The sequence below is a fragment of the Mauremys reevesii genome, linkage group 4, assembly GCF_016161935.1.
Source record: "Mauremys reevesii isolate NIE-2019 linkage group 4, ASM1616193v1, whole genome shotgun sequence".
Lineage (NCBI taxonomy): Eukaryota > Metazoa > Chordata > Testudines > Geoemydidae > Mauremys > Mauremys reevesii.
In genome coordinates this window covers 108,112,283-108,127,554 of record NC_052626.1, presented here as the reverse complement: position 1 = coordinate 108,127,554, position 15,272 = coordinate 108,112,283, and the positions used below count along the sequence as shown (strand labels likewise).

The 15,272-nt window shown below is 48.7% G+C and overlaps 1 protein-coding gene across 6 annotated transcripts; it reads left to right on the top strand.

The window, feature by feature from the left end:
• Positions 1-4,264: 4,264 nt before the first annotated feature.
• Positions 4,265-12,800, top strand: LOC120402965. 6 transcript variants are annotated; one of them, XM_039533577.1, is made up of 5 exons: positions 4,265-4,474; positions 6,090-6,188; positions 8,206-8,295; positions 9,756-9,940; positions 10,193-12,800. In XM_039533577.1, exons 2-5 carry the CDS (start codon positions 6,101-6,103, stop codon positions 11,048-11,050), a joined length of 1,221 nt encoding a protein of 406 aa, XP_039389511.1. In that variant the 5' UTR covers positions 4,265-4,474; positions 6,090-6,100; the 3' UTR covers positions 11,051-12,800. The 6 variants fall into 6 exon arrangements, with proteins under 6 accessions (XP_039389511.1, XP_039389510.1, XP_039389513.1 ...); XM_039533576.1 differs by having other exon boundaries at positions 4,265-4,544; XM_039533579.1 differs by lacking the exon at positions 4,265-4,474 and adding an exon at positions 4,796-5,006.
• The last annotated feature ends 2,472 nt before the right edge of the window (positions 12,801-15,272 follow it).

Sequence of the window (15,272 nt, the reverse complement as noted above, 5' to 3'; positions counted from 1 at the left end):
TTTTGACTATCTAGTCTGACGTCTTATATAACAGAGGCCATAGAACGTCCCCAAAAATAATTCCTAGAGCAGATCTTTTAGAAGAACATCAAATTGTGATTTTAAAATGGTCAGAGATGGAGAATCTGCCACAACCCTTGGAAAGATGTTCCAATAATAGGCTAAGAAACAGGGTGCTCTTTGTGAGGTCCCCTCAGCTGTGGAATTCACTCCCTCCCTGATCTGAAATTGTCCTAGGCCTGGTTTACACTACAGAGTTAGCTTGAAGGAAGCCGCCTTAAGTCGACTTGTTAATGTCTACACTTCCGGGTCCTTTACGCTGACCTAAGTCGCCTCTAATGTCGACTGCTGTAATCCACCTCTCCGTGAGGCGCAGCACTTAATTCGATTTTCATGGGTTGACTGCGAGGTAGTGTAGATGCAGCATTGTGTAATTCGACTTAATTGGCTTCCAGGTGGTATCCCACAATGCTCATCTGTGACCGCTCTGGAGATCATTCTCAACTGTGCTGCACTGCAGCCAGGTACACAGGAAACAGCCCCTCCCCAACTAAACACCAGGAATTTTTTATTTCCCATTTCCTGTTTGATCAGCATTGGGACCATGCCAGCTTGAGCACAGCTGATCATGGAGACTACATGCCTCAAATGCGCCCCAGCCTGGTCTGCACAGGAGGTGGTGGAGCTCATCGCTGTGTGGGGAGAAGAGTCTGTGCAGGCAGAGCTCCAATCCAGCAGAAGAAATGCTGACATCTAAAGATCGTTTGTGGAATGGGGAAGAAGGGCTACACAAGGGACACACAGCAGTGCCATGTGAAAATAAAAGAACTTCGCCAAGCGTACCAGAAGGCAAGGGAGGCGAACAGTCATTCTGGTGCTGAACCCCACACATGCCTGTTCTACAACGAGCTGCATGCAATTCTCGGGGGTGACACTACCAGTACCCGCACAAGCAACGTAGATACCCCATAGTCTAGGGACAACAAGGAGGATGATATGGTGGATGAGGAAGAGGAGGAGGAGGAGAATGGGAGACAGGCGAGTGGTGGATCCATTCGCCCTGAGAGCCAGGAAATATTTTTAACCCTGGAGCCCTGTGGGTCGCAGAACATCACGGTGGCTGACCATGATGCTGGGGAAGGCACCTCTGGTGAGTATACAGTTACAATCAAAGTCCAGTTAAACAGATCCCAGTTCCTAAAGATGCGCGTGTCATGAACCTTTCCTGACCATCCTACATTGATGTTGGTGAAACACCCTCTGTGATCCACCAGCACTTGCAACACCATTGAAAAGTATCCTTTTCGGTTTATGTACTCTTTGGCAAGGTGGTCTGGTACCAAAATGGTGATATGCATGCCATCTATTGCCTCACCACAATTAGGGAACCCCATCACAGCAAAACCATCCAATATGTCCTGCATATTTCCCAGACTCACTACCCTTCGTGTAGAAGTTGATTAATGGCCCTACATACTTGGAGCACAGCAACTCCCACCGTTGATTTAACTACTCCAAATTGATTCCCCATTGACCGGTAACTGTCTGGTATTGCAAGCTTCCAAATAGCGATCACCACTCGCTTCTCCATCATCAGAGCAGCTCTCATTTTTGTGTTGCTGAACCGCAGGGCAGGGGAAAGCTCTGCACAAAGTTCCTGGAAGGTGGCCTTTGGCATTCAAAAGTTCTGCAGCCACTGCTTGTCATCCCATACCTGCAAAATGATGTGGTCCCACCAGTCAGTGCTTGTTTCACGGGACCAGAAACGGCGCTCAACAGAGTGCAGCTGCTCTGTGACTGCCAGCAGCAACTGTGAATTATTTTTTTCAATGGCTTGCAGCAGGGCTGCTTGCAGGACATCACTATGTTCCATGCGGACCCTACTTCGGCTCTGGAAATACTGCAGGAGAAGGCACAAGGTGTTTGAGATGCTCACAGCAAGAGTGCACAACTGAGCAGCCTCCATGCTTCTGGGATTATGGCATATGTGTGGCGGTTTTAAGGCGCGAAAACCACTGGGTTGTTTGCCATTGATATGAGGGAGGGAGGACAGTGCATCATGGGATGCCAACGCAATGTTCCCTTTCTCTCTTGCAACAATGTTTTGGTCCCATAAGGCATTGCAGAAACTTCCCAAAACACACTGCGGCAAGTTGCACTGTGGGATAGATACCCACAATGCACTGCTTTGTGCATCAGTACAGGCACTGCTAGTGAGGACACACTCCATCAAGACAATGAGCCTGGTGTGGCCACGCACAATTGACTTAATTAATTCAGAGGCTCGAGGTCGAATTAGATAAAGTCAACTTAATTTTGTAGTGTAGACAAGCCCTTATTTTGACACCATCAGGGCATGCCGCTAGGCTCAAACTGAGAGAGACTGGGAGAGCTAGCAGGAAGCCATAAAGATTGTATCTATGTTCTTGGCTACCGTCTTATGATTCATTTTAATTGGTTGGAGGGGGGTACCTAGAGAAGCTTGTTTATTGAACTGTATTTTTAAAATGTGCCATGGAGCATGTAGAGCAAAGGCTGGAATGTGTGTGTTTATACAATTTAGGAGAATGTTCCCTTTCTTTGCAGGAGTTCTTATCCCATCCTTGTCACAGGCTAGAGAAGTGAGCCCAGGATCGGGAGTCAGGAACTCACAAATTCTAATCGTCTATGCCTGTGCAAAGTGGCTGTTAAGCATCACCAGAACAGCCTGCCATTCTGTCCTTTCTTTGCACAGGTGTTAATTCGTACATAAAGTGCAAGGCAGTGGAGAACTGGGGCCTGGGAGTGTAGAAATATTGTGTGTGTATGTAGAGGTTTTGTGAGAAACAAATCAAGGATTGTTATTCAGTTATAAGTGCATGCTAGAGTGTTCCACTACTTACAATGAGTCACATATTTATTTTATTATTTTGAGTTAATTATGTGTATGGAAATACTTGCTAGGGTAGAAGAATGAAATTAATAAAGTGTACAAGTAAACTGATAATACATGTGGGAACCCTGGGCAACAGGGCCTGATATGGTGTTGCCAACTCCCATGATTTTTATCACAAGTCTTGTGATATTTCCTGTTGTTTTTTTAAACCCCAACACCTGGTGCTGAAAATCTCAGCTTTGTTTAAAAAAGAAAAAAAAATTGTGGCCTTCATGTTTGTGGAGGAAAACCTGGACAGTGTGAATTGAATGTAACCTAGAGGTTGAGAAACCAAACGAAAAAGAAAAAGAATCCAAAATTTATTTGTTTAAAATCTCATGATTTTTAAGCCAATGGTTTAGGGGGGTCTGACTCACGTGTTTTGACGGACTGGGGCCGGCAAAACTGCATGAGCAAAAGAGCAAACTTGTCTGCAACATAAATACTTATTAACCAGTGTTGTGAACTGTAATGATTTTATGGTGACTTTCATGATGTTGGGTGTTTTTTTCTCTTTTTTTCTTTAAAGCCTCAGCTCCTGGACTTATGTGATTAGGTGAAAATCTGAGCTTTAATTAAAAAAAATAAATAAGAACTAAGTTTCTATCCCTGATGGTTGCAGAGAAGGTTAAACATGAAACCTAATGGCTCCTAAAACAGAAGGCAAATATCCACCCCTGCCAATTTTCTTTTTAAACCTCATGATTTTAAGCAACCTCATGGATTGGCATGGGGGAGCTGGCTCATGACTGTGCTGCTTGGGGTTGGCAGGGCTGTGGTAGTAAGAGTTCCCATGTGGTGAGGAGTGGCTAGAGCCAGGGCCGGCTCCAGGCACCAGCCCAGCAAGCAGGTGTTTGGGGCGGCCAATGGAGAGCGGTGGCACGTCCGGCTCTTCAGCGGCAATTTGGCGGCAGGTCCCTCAGTCCCTCTCCAAGCAAAGGACCAGCCGCCGAATTGCCGCAGAAGACTGAAGCGGCGGCGGTAAAGCTGATCACGATCGCAGCTTTTTTTTCTATTTTTTTTTTTGTTTGCTGCTTGGGGCGGCAAAAACCCTGGAGCCGGCCCTGGCTAGAGCACTGGCCAGTCTCTTCAATGAGAGTAGGGTAACCCCATGTTCTCATATTATCAGGGCCACCCACGATCCTGGTATTAGGGGCTTTGTCTTATATATGCAACTATACCCCCTCTCCTGGGGGGGGAAAAAGTGTCCTGACTGCTATTAGGTCACCCTATGAGAGAGTGGCAGTGCAACAGCTCCCAGGAGCCAAGGCAAAGCAAAATAGGCCAGAGCAGGGCAGGGGTGAGAAGGAAGGGGCTGCCCCCTGCGACCCAGCCCGGAGGGAGGGAGCCCAAGTGAGGCAGGGCTGGGAGCCAGAGCAGCCTCTCTCAGAGCAGGGGAGGGAGGGAGAGGGACCTGCTTTGTTCCAAAGACTACATCTCCCAGCTGCCCCAGCACGGCCGCCCCTTCTCTCCGGGGAGCGTCCCTTGCATTTGCAGATCAGCCGCGGCTGTACCCCAGGCTCTGCGCACCCAGTGGGCTCAGCCCCCGGGATTCCCCGGATAAAACTTCTCGGGGGAGTTCTTCAGAGTTGCTCCAGCACCAGGGAGAACTTCCTGAAGCGGCCAAGCGGTGCTTGGGGAAACTCCAGATGGGGAGGGAGGGGGCTGGGCTGGCTACCGTCCGGGGAGTGGGGCTGCGAATGTGTTAGGTGGGGTGAGACTTTGGGGGGACTGAGCCAGCCTGGGCTGGAGTTGAGGGTTTTGTCTGCAGTGGGTGTGTGGGGTGGGGGGCGGGGGCTCCGGTGGATGTTCCCTGCCTGGCCTGGAGGGGGGGGTGTCTCTGCACTGTGGGGTCGGGAGGGAGGCATTAGGCTGGGAGCTGGGTGTGTGCGTCTTTGTGCTGAAGCTGGGGGAGGGGAATGAAGGAGGTGTCTCTCCTCTGTACCTCGTTTCAGTCCTGCCTTTCCGGGGGGACAGCAGCTCTCAGCAGGGTTCAACTGCCTCATCCTTCCCTGCTGCCTTGGGCTCCCCCCGCCCCCAGCTGTATTCTGGGGGTGCCTGTGGTCTTGCAGGTGTGAGTTCCACTCTCAAGGCAGGCACTGAATTCTGGTTTCTGTGAGTGTGTTTGTCTTCCTGGTTAGTTCCTTGGCACCTGCTGGCTCCTGGTACCAACACTCCTCCAGCCCAGGGCTTGCTGCTCTTTCCCTTTCCAAAGTTTGGAATGGCACTAGGCTTTCGGATGCTCCCAAAGCCCCAGGGTATTTCTGGCTTCTGCTTTTGGCTTTTTGTTGTTGTTAGTTTTGGATCAGTCTCTTAAAAGTTAAGACACTTGTACAGACCCTGCAGTGCAATGCTTTAGAACTGCCGCCTCCCTCTTTCCCCTTCCCTTATCACTGTCTGTTGGTCTCCCTTTGCTTTCTCATGATAGTAGCCATTTTCCTTGTTGGGGCTCTAGCGAGAGGGAAAACCTCTTTCTCTCTCCCAAAATCATCTGGGGGCATGAATGCTACAGGTGACAACTTTACAATAGACATGTGGGATGTTTTTCTCTCTTAAGGATTTTCTTCTAATTGAACCTCCTAGCAGGTGACAAGTAACTAAACCAAAACCCATGCATCTTCCTCTCTTGCCTTCTGGTCCTTGGCTTTGGGTTACATTTAATGGGATGGATTGGGCCCAGTAATGAAACATATAACTAGCCTTGGACAACAGTGTTGGTTCACCATCCTGACTAAATGCCAGCTCCATGATTATTAAATGTTAGGGGAGATGCTGCTGACTCTGTTGTCCAACACCATGCTGAATGTTAAGTTATCTATGTATGTGCAGTTACTCAGATTTCTTTCAAGTGGGAAGCAGAGCTTTCTCACCATGTAGAAGAAAAGGCATCTCTAGTTTTAAAAGCTTGTATGTTTCAGATCTGAGCTCATTTTATATATGGCTCCAAATTTTGCAAACATCCTGAAATTTGAGGGCATGGCTGCAGCTGGGATTTGATTCAGGCTCTATCTCCATTTTACATACACACTTAAGTGATCTTATCAGAAAGAGAGAGCCAGTTGTTGTGTGAATTGGCAGCCTCATTCTTCTGTTGCCCAGCAGGCCAGCTCTCCCAACGTAAAAGGTGAGCAGTTGTGTTTGTAGGTTTTGATTTCTTGTTTTTTCCCTGTTGCAGGCCTGAGGACAATGGAGTCGGTGGAGAAATGGCACAAGGATTTCATAGCCTTCAAGCTTCTGGACAAAAAATGTAACTCAAAGAGGAATGGGGTTACAGGTGAGTGAGAGAAGGGGAAATAGGATGTGGGCCCAGACTTGCGCAACAGGAGTCCCTGGAGGGAAGGGTGTAACAACTGCAGCAACATCCATCTCAGTTGGTTTCAAATGCTGTGATGTATATTTCAAAGCCTGCTGTATCCCCTTCATGCCACCACCTCCAAAGAAGGCTTGTTGCCTAGTGGTTAGGGTGGGACACAGAAATCAGAACTCCTAGATTCTAGTCCCAGTTGTAGTAATTACTCAAGTGAATGCCCAAAGTCATACCCTAACGTCTCTATGCCTCAACTTCTCCATCTGCAAAATGGCAGTTACTGACCTTCCTCACCAGGGTATTGGGAGGCTTAACCAGCCTTTGGGAGGTGCTCTTGCCATCTACAGTCCTTACCAAAATGATATGATAAAAGCTTTTAAAAAAGCCAAAAAATTCAAATTAGGGAGCCTAAAGTGACCATCCCTCCCTCCCCCCCCCCCCCAAAGCCAAGCATATGGTCCCTGGCACCAGTTTAACTAAAGGTGTGTTTCAAAACCAACTTAGTTAAACTGCTGCAAACCCCTGTGTGGACACTCCTATTTTAGTTTAAGGTAAACTGAAATAAGCTTGTAGTCTCTTAGGGTACGTCCAGACTACCCGCCGTATTGGTGGGTAGCGATCGATTTATCGGGGATATATCGATCCACGGAACGTGCTCCTGTCGACTCCGGAACTCCACCAAAGTGAGCAGTGGTAGTGGAGTCGATGGGGGAGCCACGGCCGTCGATCCCGCGCCATGAGGATGGGAGGTAAGTCGAAATAAGATGCATCGACTTCCCATAGCTGAAGTTGCGTATCTTACATCGACCCCTCCCCCCCCCCCCAGTGTAGACCAGGCCTAACGAACAAAGTTATGTGGAACTGTTGTGCAAATTCTTAAGCATGTGCTTAACTTTAAGTACTTGAAATCAACAGGATTTGCCCGTAGTGAAGTGTACCACATACAGAAGTGTTTGCAGAATCCTGGCCTAAGAATGCCCACGTATGGGGTTTGCACCAGTTAAGCAAAAGTAGCATAAGTTTGTGTGTAGACAAGGCCTTGCCTATCCAATTTATAAGAGGTGCTGAGTACTCACTGCTCTCGCTGAAGCCAGCAAGAACTGCAAGTGCTCAGTGCCTATGAAAATTAGGTCATTTTTATGAAAGTGCCTCTGTTTGGCTTTCGGGCCCTTGCTTCTGGCTCCCCAATTAGAATGTTTTGGCTTTTGATACAGCTGTATGGGTGAGGGGAGAGCTCTTCTCTAAGGCTGCCCATCACTTGCCATACTCAGGTGCAACAGGGTAACATGTCATGTCTGATGTATGGTGATCAGCTGCTGTTTTGAGGCACCATAATACTAGAAACAAGGGGATCTATCATGGATGGAGTGGAAGCCGAAGCATCACACTTGCCGGCCTCAGGAAAGGTGTGAAGATCGTCTGAAAATAGTGTTTGTGTTGTCCGATTCTGAAGTTAGCTGGAAACCGGCGACAACTTAAATGTGTTCTTTAGGGAGGGACTCTGTAATAAGCATGTTATTCCGGAGAAGCTGGATCTAGGACATTGTGCAGTAAATTCAGTGTATAAACCTGATTATTTTAAGATCTCTGGCATGGGAGGTGGATGGGTTTCAGCTAATTGAAGAATTGGCCCAATGATCTCTGTTGCCTGCACTGTGTCTTCTACGCCTTGATCAGAGTGGAAGCAGGTTGCCAGGCCAGTGGTACTTGGAAGCATCTGCGCTCTGGATTTGTGGTTTGTACAGCACAGCGAGGAGTTGCTGGCCATCAGAACATTACCCTGTATATGTGGCAGAGCCGGGGCTGTACTGTATCTATTTAGATGGTGCTGAGTCATAGGCCGTGGCAGGATGCTTGTGAGCAGTTGCTGTCTGTTCTGTGGGTCTATACTTGGAAATACTCTAAATAAAGTGGGGTTTTGTCCTGATACATCAGGTCACTTGCTATGCCCTTGCTAATATGCATGTCCCTCTCAATTTTCCAGGCTTGATTGTAAAGCACCTTCAGAAAACCTTGAAGATGCCCAGCTCCTTGCAGCTCTCCTCCTCGGTGGCTCTCTCCCAGCACTGCACAGGTGGGTGTAGGCGTATGAGATGTTCCAAGCGGCTGCCTATTTTTAAACCTGTCTTTTACACAGCTCCTGAGGAAACATGGAGAGCAGCAAAACAAATATTGAGGAGCAACTGGTTAGCAGAGAAGTGCCTGGCCTTGGGGTTTATGTGGCGTGCAGCTAAGCCATTGCTCCCTTCTTATAGATGTATAGAGGGTTTCCAGACAAATAGCCCTGCTGTTATTTCTTAGTGGCTTAATGACCCAGAAAGCTTTATGTCAGTGGTTCAGGGATGGGAGGCAGGAACGGGCTTTAAAATGTTAATCATTTAAGCCTACTGGGATCTAAATCTGTGCGTCCTGCATGTTCTGTTCAGACGCTTGCCTCTTTCATTTGTAAGCTCTTTGGGGCAGAGACTGCCTCTGACACACACACCCCTCTCGGTGTCAGTACAGTTTGGGGAATGCATGGTCAGTGCTTGTTAAAGTCCATGGTCTTGGATTGGAAAAGCTAACTGTTAACCTGTTGGAGCGAGGTTTTGGGGAGTGCTTTCTGCTGAACCCTGTAGTTGAAGAGTATGTAATTATATCTCAACTTCTTACCGTGGTAAGTTCTGAGCACAGGGCTGGGTGCTAGAAACATATGGCTTCTAGTCCTGGCTCTGATTAGAACATCTGGTAGGTGGGAGGCTGACGTTCAGAGGGTTCTGTTACTCAGGTTCCACACTCCCTAACCAGCTGTGCATTAGCATAATTAGAGCTACATGCAGTAGGGTGAGTTGGGGCTTCTTCTCTCCCTCCTGTAGCCTATCCTCCCTTCATTCCCTCTGCTATCTATGTGCTCTACATGGGGGGGAGAGTGAAACTGATCTGTCAGCTTCATTTGTTGCTGCTTCCATGTGGAGTGGAGCATTTAGTGGGATGGGGTAGTAAGTGTGGCACAAAGTTCTGGCTCATTGAGCTTTTCTGTGGCTTGCGTGACAAGTCCTTTCACCTCTTGGCCTCCGTTTCCTCTTCTCCTTTAAAACTTGCCTTACAGGGATGTGAGGATTGATTCGCGCTAGTGGTTTTACAGATACGTGGTACTGCACAGTAAAGCTACTAAGCACTAGCCTCTATGTAAATAAGGGTTGTCAGGAGCAATCGAGTCTGTAATGAAAAGCTCTGGAAACAAATGGATCCTAGCTCAATATTTCATTGTTTCGCCTTCCAAAAAGTGGGAAAACCGCAAGCACGCTGACAAATGGACTGGAAGGTTTCACTGTAGCTTCTGAGTCCCTCTGAATCTCCAGCTAAAATGCTCTTCCCATAATTGGTTCAAGCTCTTCTCTCAATGAATCTCATTATTCCTGCAGCAACAGCAGAACATTAAAGGGAATGTTGAGGAAAGGCTTATTAAGATGCACAGAGCCCTGTCTCTCTACAAGGCAGGTCTTTGTGATGAAAGCACTTTCTGTGCATGGGTCGCTTTCTCTATCCTTGCAGGCTCCTGTCCAAACTTGATGATGAATAGGAATGAAGCGCTCAATCGAAAGCCTGACAATGTGTCCCCTGCAGCCCAGCTGCCCCCTAGGAAACATCGAACGCTCTGCTTTTTGCTCTCATCGGATGGGGATGGCCACTCTGATGGCCTGGTGTCCCAGGGGTGGCGGAGGAGTCTGCAGGCTCAGGTGAGGAGTGATTTGGGTGTGGTTGTGGCATGTGCTCTGTCTGATACAAGGGTAACTGGCTAGTTAGATGTCTGGGCATAGACATTTTTGAGGCTTTTAAGGCCTCTAGTGTAATCTGCTCCTGTGGCAGTTTGATATCTTGGCGGCTTGGCTGGGCCTACTGCTGTCTCTGGCCCCTCTGCTGCTCCAGCTGCCCGTGAAAGTCTGAGAGAACAGGGTACTAGCAGTCTAACCAGTCTCTTTGTCTTGCAGATGGAGCAGGCTCACAGTGGTGGAACTGCCAGCAGCACAGGGTCTCTAGAGCGAGCGTCCCTTTTCTGTGCCTCTAGATCCAATTCTTCCTCTAATTCTACCTTGTCCAGTCCAGTGGGTCCACTCACCAAAGCCAAATCCTCCAGCCGGTTCTCCCTGTTCTTTCCGCCATCCTGGAACAGCAGCGCCGAGCTGGATTCCAACCCTCTGTCCTGCTCCAGCTCCAAAAAGTCCCACAACTACAGCCAGAGAGGGAGTGCGAAGCCTGAGGAACCCAGCGACCCAAAGCCAGGAGGACCAGAATACTTCAACTTCTCAGAGCCCGTCATTGCCAGGGTGATGGACTGCATCTACCTGGGGAACCTCAATGCGGCCTACTGCGGGAGGGTGCTGTGCAGAAACAACATCGACAGCATCATCGACATGAGCAGCCTGCCCAGCAACTGCAGCCTGAGTGTCATTCCATGCACATGCAGCCGAGGAGGGCTCCGGCACAGCTGGTCCCGCCTCAAGGTGGACATCCAGGGCCCCCTGAATGGGAAATGTCCTGCCCTGAGGGAGCCTTGCTTCTGGGACATCAATGAGTGCATTGAAGCCTCTTTGGAGAAAAGAAAGCGGGTTCTCATCCACTGTCTGGATGGCTATTCCCTGGCCCCTACCTGTGTTATCCAGTACCTGATGGTGAAGCATAACATGAGGCTGATGGCAGCTTATGAGTTTGTGAGGGCCAGGTACCCGCTGAACATCCGTGAATGCCATCGGGATATGCTGGTGGGCCTGGAGAGGTCTCTGCAGCCTGGAGATGTGGACATGGAGCGCCTGAAGCATTCCATGTCCCGGAAGGTAGCATGGACTTAAAAAGCCAGTGTGGCGAGGGACAGAGTACTGTAACTGCTCGGGGGTACTAGCCCTGAAGTGGAACCCGAGGCAGCCAAAAAAAAAATAGCCTTCATCTCCCTTAATGTGGTGACTGTAGCTGTTCCATATGGAAAGAGGACAATGCTGGTGGATGTTCTAGAAGCTGTGTGCAAGGCAGGTGGCTATCCTGGGCAGTCGCTGCTGTGGCCATAGTGCAGCAGAAGTGGAGTGCGGGAAGGTCTCTCAATCCATGCAACACTTCACAAGTCACTCTGGACACAGATTACTGGGAGGGAACCTCAAGGCACATCAAGGTGTGTGTGGGCAAGGTCCTGAGTTGACTCTCTGTAAGGCAGGGGTAGGTAAGACAGGTTTGTTCAGCAATTCTGGATGGGCGTTTCTAATGACTGCTCTCCCTACTGGGTATCATAGCTAGGTTCTTATGGAAGGCACCGTGTCTATAGCCAATTCTCTCAACTGTGTTAGGGGTTGGGGGGAGGGTTGTGATTTGGGTAAAGAGGACCTGTTAACACCTGAAAACAGGTGGCAATTCTGGCATCAGAGCACCCTTTGGGACTGTAGATAAACAGACCTTGATTTGGTTATGAAGGACATTAAACTAGTGTCTTCTGGTGTCACACTGGATTCATTATTATGCGACACACATGGAGCGCCTGTAGTGTGCAAAGTGCTTTCAAGTAGAAGATACAGCCTCTGCGCCTCAAGTGCTTACAGTCTAATAATAGAAAAGATGAGAAGATGCCGGAGGTACGAAAAAAGGTGGGGGAGGGAGGGCAAGGGTTACAGCAATGGCAGTGGATGATTGGTTAGTGTATGCCAGTCAGTCTAGTCTCCCACCATCTCCTAGCAATATCAGCGTGGATTCCTGAGAGCCCAGGACAACAGTGCAGTAGTCAAATCTCTGGATTATTGGGCAGATCCTCTGTGGTGTGCCCAGGTCTTGTCTAAACTTCAGACAGGAGGAGCCTGGGCTGAGGTATTCCTGGAGCCATGGTCACATTCATCATTCTGGGGTTGTTGTACCAGTTCACCAGCTCCATGGAAGCTCCATCTCTTCCTGAAGTGTCACATGTCTGCTCCTGGTCAGGGTGGCTTTCGTGTCCTCTGGCAGCAGGTGGCTTCTCTAACTCGGAGCGAAGCTCCTCTCTGAAGGATCAGAGTTTCCTTACGTTTTCACTAAGTTTCTGCATGGATCTTCTCCTCCTTCAGTCTCTAGCTAAGTATTGCTCTTCTTCAGTTAGAAACTGGTGCCCTTTCTCACACTTGAACATCATCACTCTCTGACTGTCTGTTTGATTTTCCTGACGTTGGGTTTCTTCCTTGCCTTGGCTTCCAGTTTGAGCCTCTCTGATTATTTGTACAGAACACAAAGAGCTTGCTGATGTTCCACCTTGCACTTCTGGGCTGCCTGCTCTAAGGGAAATCTCTCAGAGGCCCATGACCTCTGATCTCACCCGAAGTTACAAAGGAAGTACCCTAGTGGCTTTGTTATCCTACTAACCCATTGGCTAATCTACACCTTTCACTGGAACTTCTGGCCCCATGTTCTGAGGGTGAATAGGCCTGTTTGATCCTCCTGTGTGTCAAAAATACTACACTACTTTATTAAAACAACAAAGTGACGGGACCATCAGGTTCTATGACCTCAACTCTCCTTAACCTTTCAGGCCAACATTTGAAGGTGTAAAGCGGTAACAAAACTCTTAAATAAAAGTCCATACTCGTCTTGCCTATGTGGACTCTGATATTTCTTTCAGCTTGGCCAACATGCAAGGCACCCTTGGACTCTGGGAACGGTGTGGCGCAAGGTTAGGACTCTTGTATATTGCAGTGGGTGCAGGACCTGTGCTGTGGAAGTGAATTGGGTAACCCACCAGTTCTGGGCATCACTCCTAGTGCCAAGCAACTATGTGTAGGGCTCGTGGGCAATTTGTTGCTGAACTGTGTAGTTTTGCATGCAGCAAGAATGTTGTTTAGTTGAAGAGCTTGCAGTAGAGTCCTTGGAGACAGTAATAAAGATTGCTTTAACCTTGGGAAATGTGGCTTGCCTATCTGGTGATAGGAAGAACAGAAGCAATGCCGTTAACCTGTTTTGCTAAAGGGCTGCTGTAGCCCAATGCAGGAAACCACCTATTTAGAAATGCTACTGTTCTCTCTTTCTTTTTCATTCCTAAGGAAGAATCTCTGAAAAACAGCCTCTTGCAGAGGAATTGAAGCAGCAGGAGCAGATATTCCTCCCAGGAAGTTGTGGGTGTGCCTACACTACAGAGGCTGTACCATCATTGCTAGGGTTCTACCAAATTGGCGGTCCATTTTGGTCAATTTCACAGTCATAGAATTTTAAGAATAGTCAATTTGATGATTTCAGCTATTTAAATCTGAAATTTCACAGTGTTGTAACTGTGGGGGTCCCAATCCAAAAGGGATTTTGGGGGGGGGGGGTCACAAAGTTATTGTAGGGAAATGACAGGATTGCCACCTTTATTTCTGCACTGCTGCTGCTGGTGGTGGCGCTGCCTTCAGAGTTGGGCAGCCGGAAAGTGGCAGCTGCTGGCCAGTAGTCCAGCTCTGCAGGCAGAGCCACCGCCAGCAGCAATGCAGAAGGAAGGAAGGATGGCATGGTGTGGTACGGTATTCTCATCCTTCCTTCCGGGCTGCTGCCTGCAGAGCTGGGCCCTCAGCCAGCAGACGCCACTCTCTGGCAACCCACCTCTGAAGGCAGCAGGTGCAGAAGTAAGGGTGTCATGGCATGGTATTGACACCCTTACTTCTGCACTGCTGCTAGTGGGGTGCTGTCTTCAAAGCTGGGCATCTGGCCAGCAACCGCCACTCTCTAGCCACCCAGCTCTGAAGGCAGTGCAGAAGTAAGGGTGGCAAAACTACAACCCCCCTTACAATAACCTTGTGACCCCCCTCATGACTCTCTTTTTGGGTTGGGACCCCCAGTTTGAGAAATGCTGGTCTCCCCCGTGAAATCTGTCTGATATAGGGTAAAAGTACACAAGACCAGATTTCACGGGCCATGAGACATTTTTCACAGCCATGAATTTGGTAGGGCCCTAGTCATTGCTATGTTGGCTTAGCTATGCCAGTATAGCCCCCTTGTATAGACGCAGCCTCAAGCGACAGAAGGAGTTTTTCTGCCAATGTAGGAACACCACCTCCCCAAAATGAAGTTAGCTGTATTGACAGAAAGGCTTCTGTCGACATAGCTGTGTCTACATTGGGGGTTCTGTCAGCAATGTGCCGTCGGTCAGAGATATGTTTTTTTCACATCCCTGACTGATGTAGCTATGCAGATGTAACTTTTCAGTGTAGACCAAGTCTGTCTCTCTTTGCTGGCAATATTACACTCCTCCGTAGTAGCCACTTCTTTCATGTAGACCTTACTTACAGTACCATTTTTTGTCACTTTTCCCAGTCGCGTTACCACCAGTTCATCTCCACGGCTGGTAGCCACTAAAGTGGGTAGGATGCCGATAGCTATAAGCGTCATAAACGCCACATTCACTAGGCCCATTCTGAGCATGGAGTAAAATGCTGATGGTCTGTCTAAACTAGTGTTCCCATCATCACTACCATTGCTGGAGCTGCGGCAATGAGGAAACTTGATGGAAAGATGTCAGTGTAGACAGAGCCAAAGGGGAAGATTAGTGAATGGATCTGATCCCATGAGGAAGGGTGATCTACTGGATGCAGTGCTAGCCTTAGGGCTTGGCTATACTTGAGAGTTGCAGCGCTGGCGGAGGCTTTCCAGCGCTGCAACTTAGTAACTGTCCACACCTGCAAGGCACATCCAGCGCTGCAACTCCCTGGCTGCAGCGCTGGCTGTACACCTGGTCTGCTTGGGGTATAACAAGTGCAGCGCTGGTAATGCAGCGCTGCTCGTCAGGTGTGGCCACACACCAGCGCTGTTATTGGCCTCCAGGGTATTAGGAGATATCCCAGAATGCTTTTAACTAAATTACTCTCTCTGTTTTGTTATGCTGCCTCTCTTTGTTTTGTTGTGAACTCGGGGCTCCGGGAGCTGCTTATCTAAAAAACAAACACAGCTCCTGTTTGCTGTGATCAATCTGTAACTGACTGTGAACAATCAAATGAGATAACCCACTACCTTGCTGTGAATGAGGCAGGCAGGGGGATGAGTGTTTGCTTGAGGAGAGAAACAGCGGGGGTGGGGTGAAGAAAGGGAGTCCGTTGG

Bases quoted from the DNA above. Each gene is read 5' to 3' on its own strand.
- LOC120402965 (XM_039533573.1), top strand. From the start codon at position 5,136: ATGGCACTAGGCTTTCGGATGCTCCCAAAGCCCCAGG. The intron at 6,189-8,205 runs GTGAGTGAGAGA...TCAATTTTCCAG, and splicing joins AAAGAGGAATGGGGTTACAG to GCTTGATTGTAAAGCACCTT. The intron at 9,941-10,192 runs GTGAGGAGTGAT...TTTGTCTTGCAG, and splicing joins GGAGGAGTCTGCAGGCTCAG to ATGGAGCAGGCTCACAGTGG.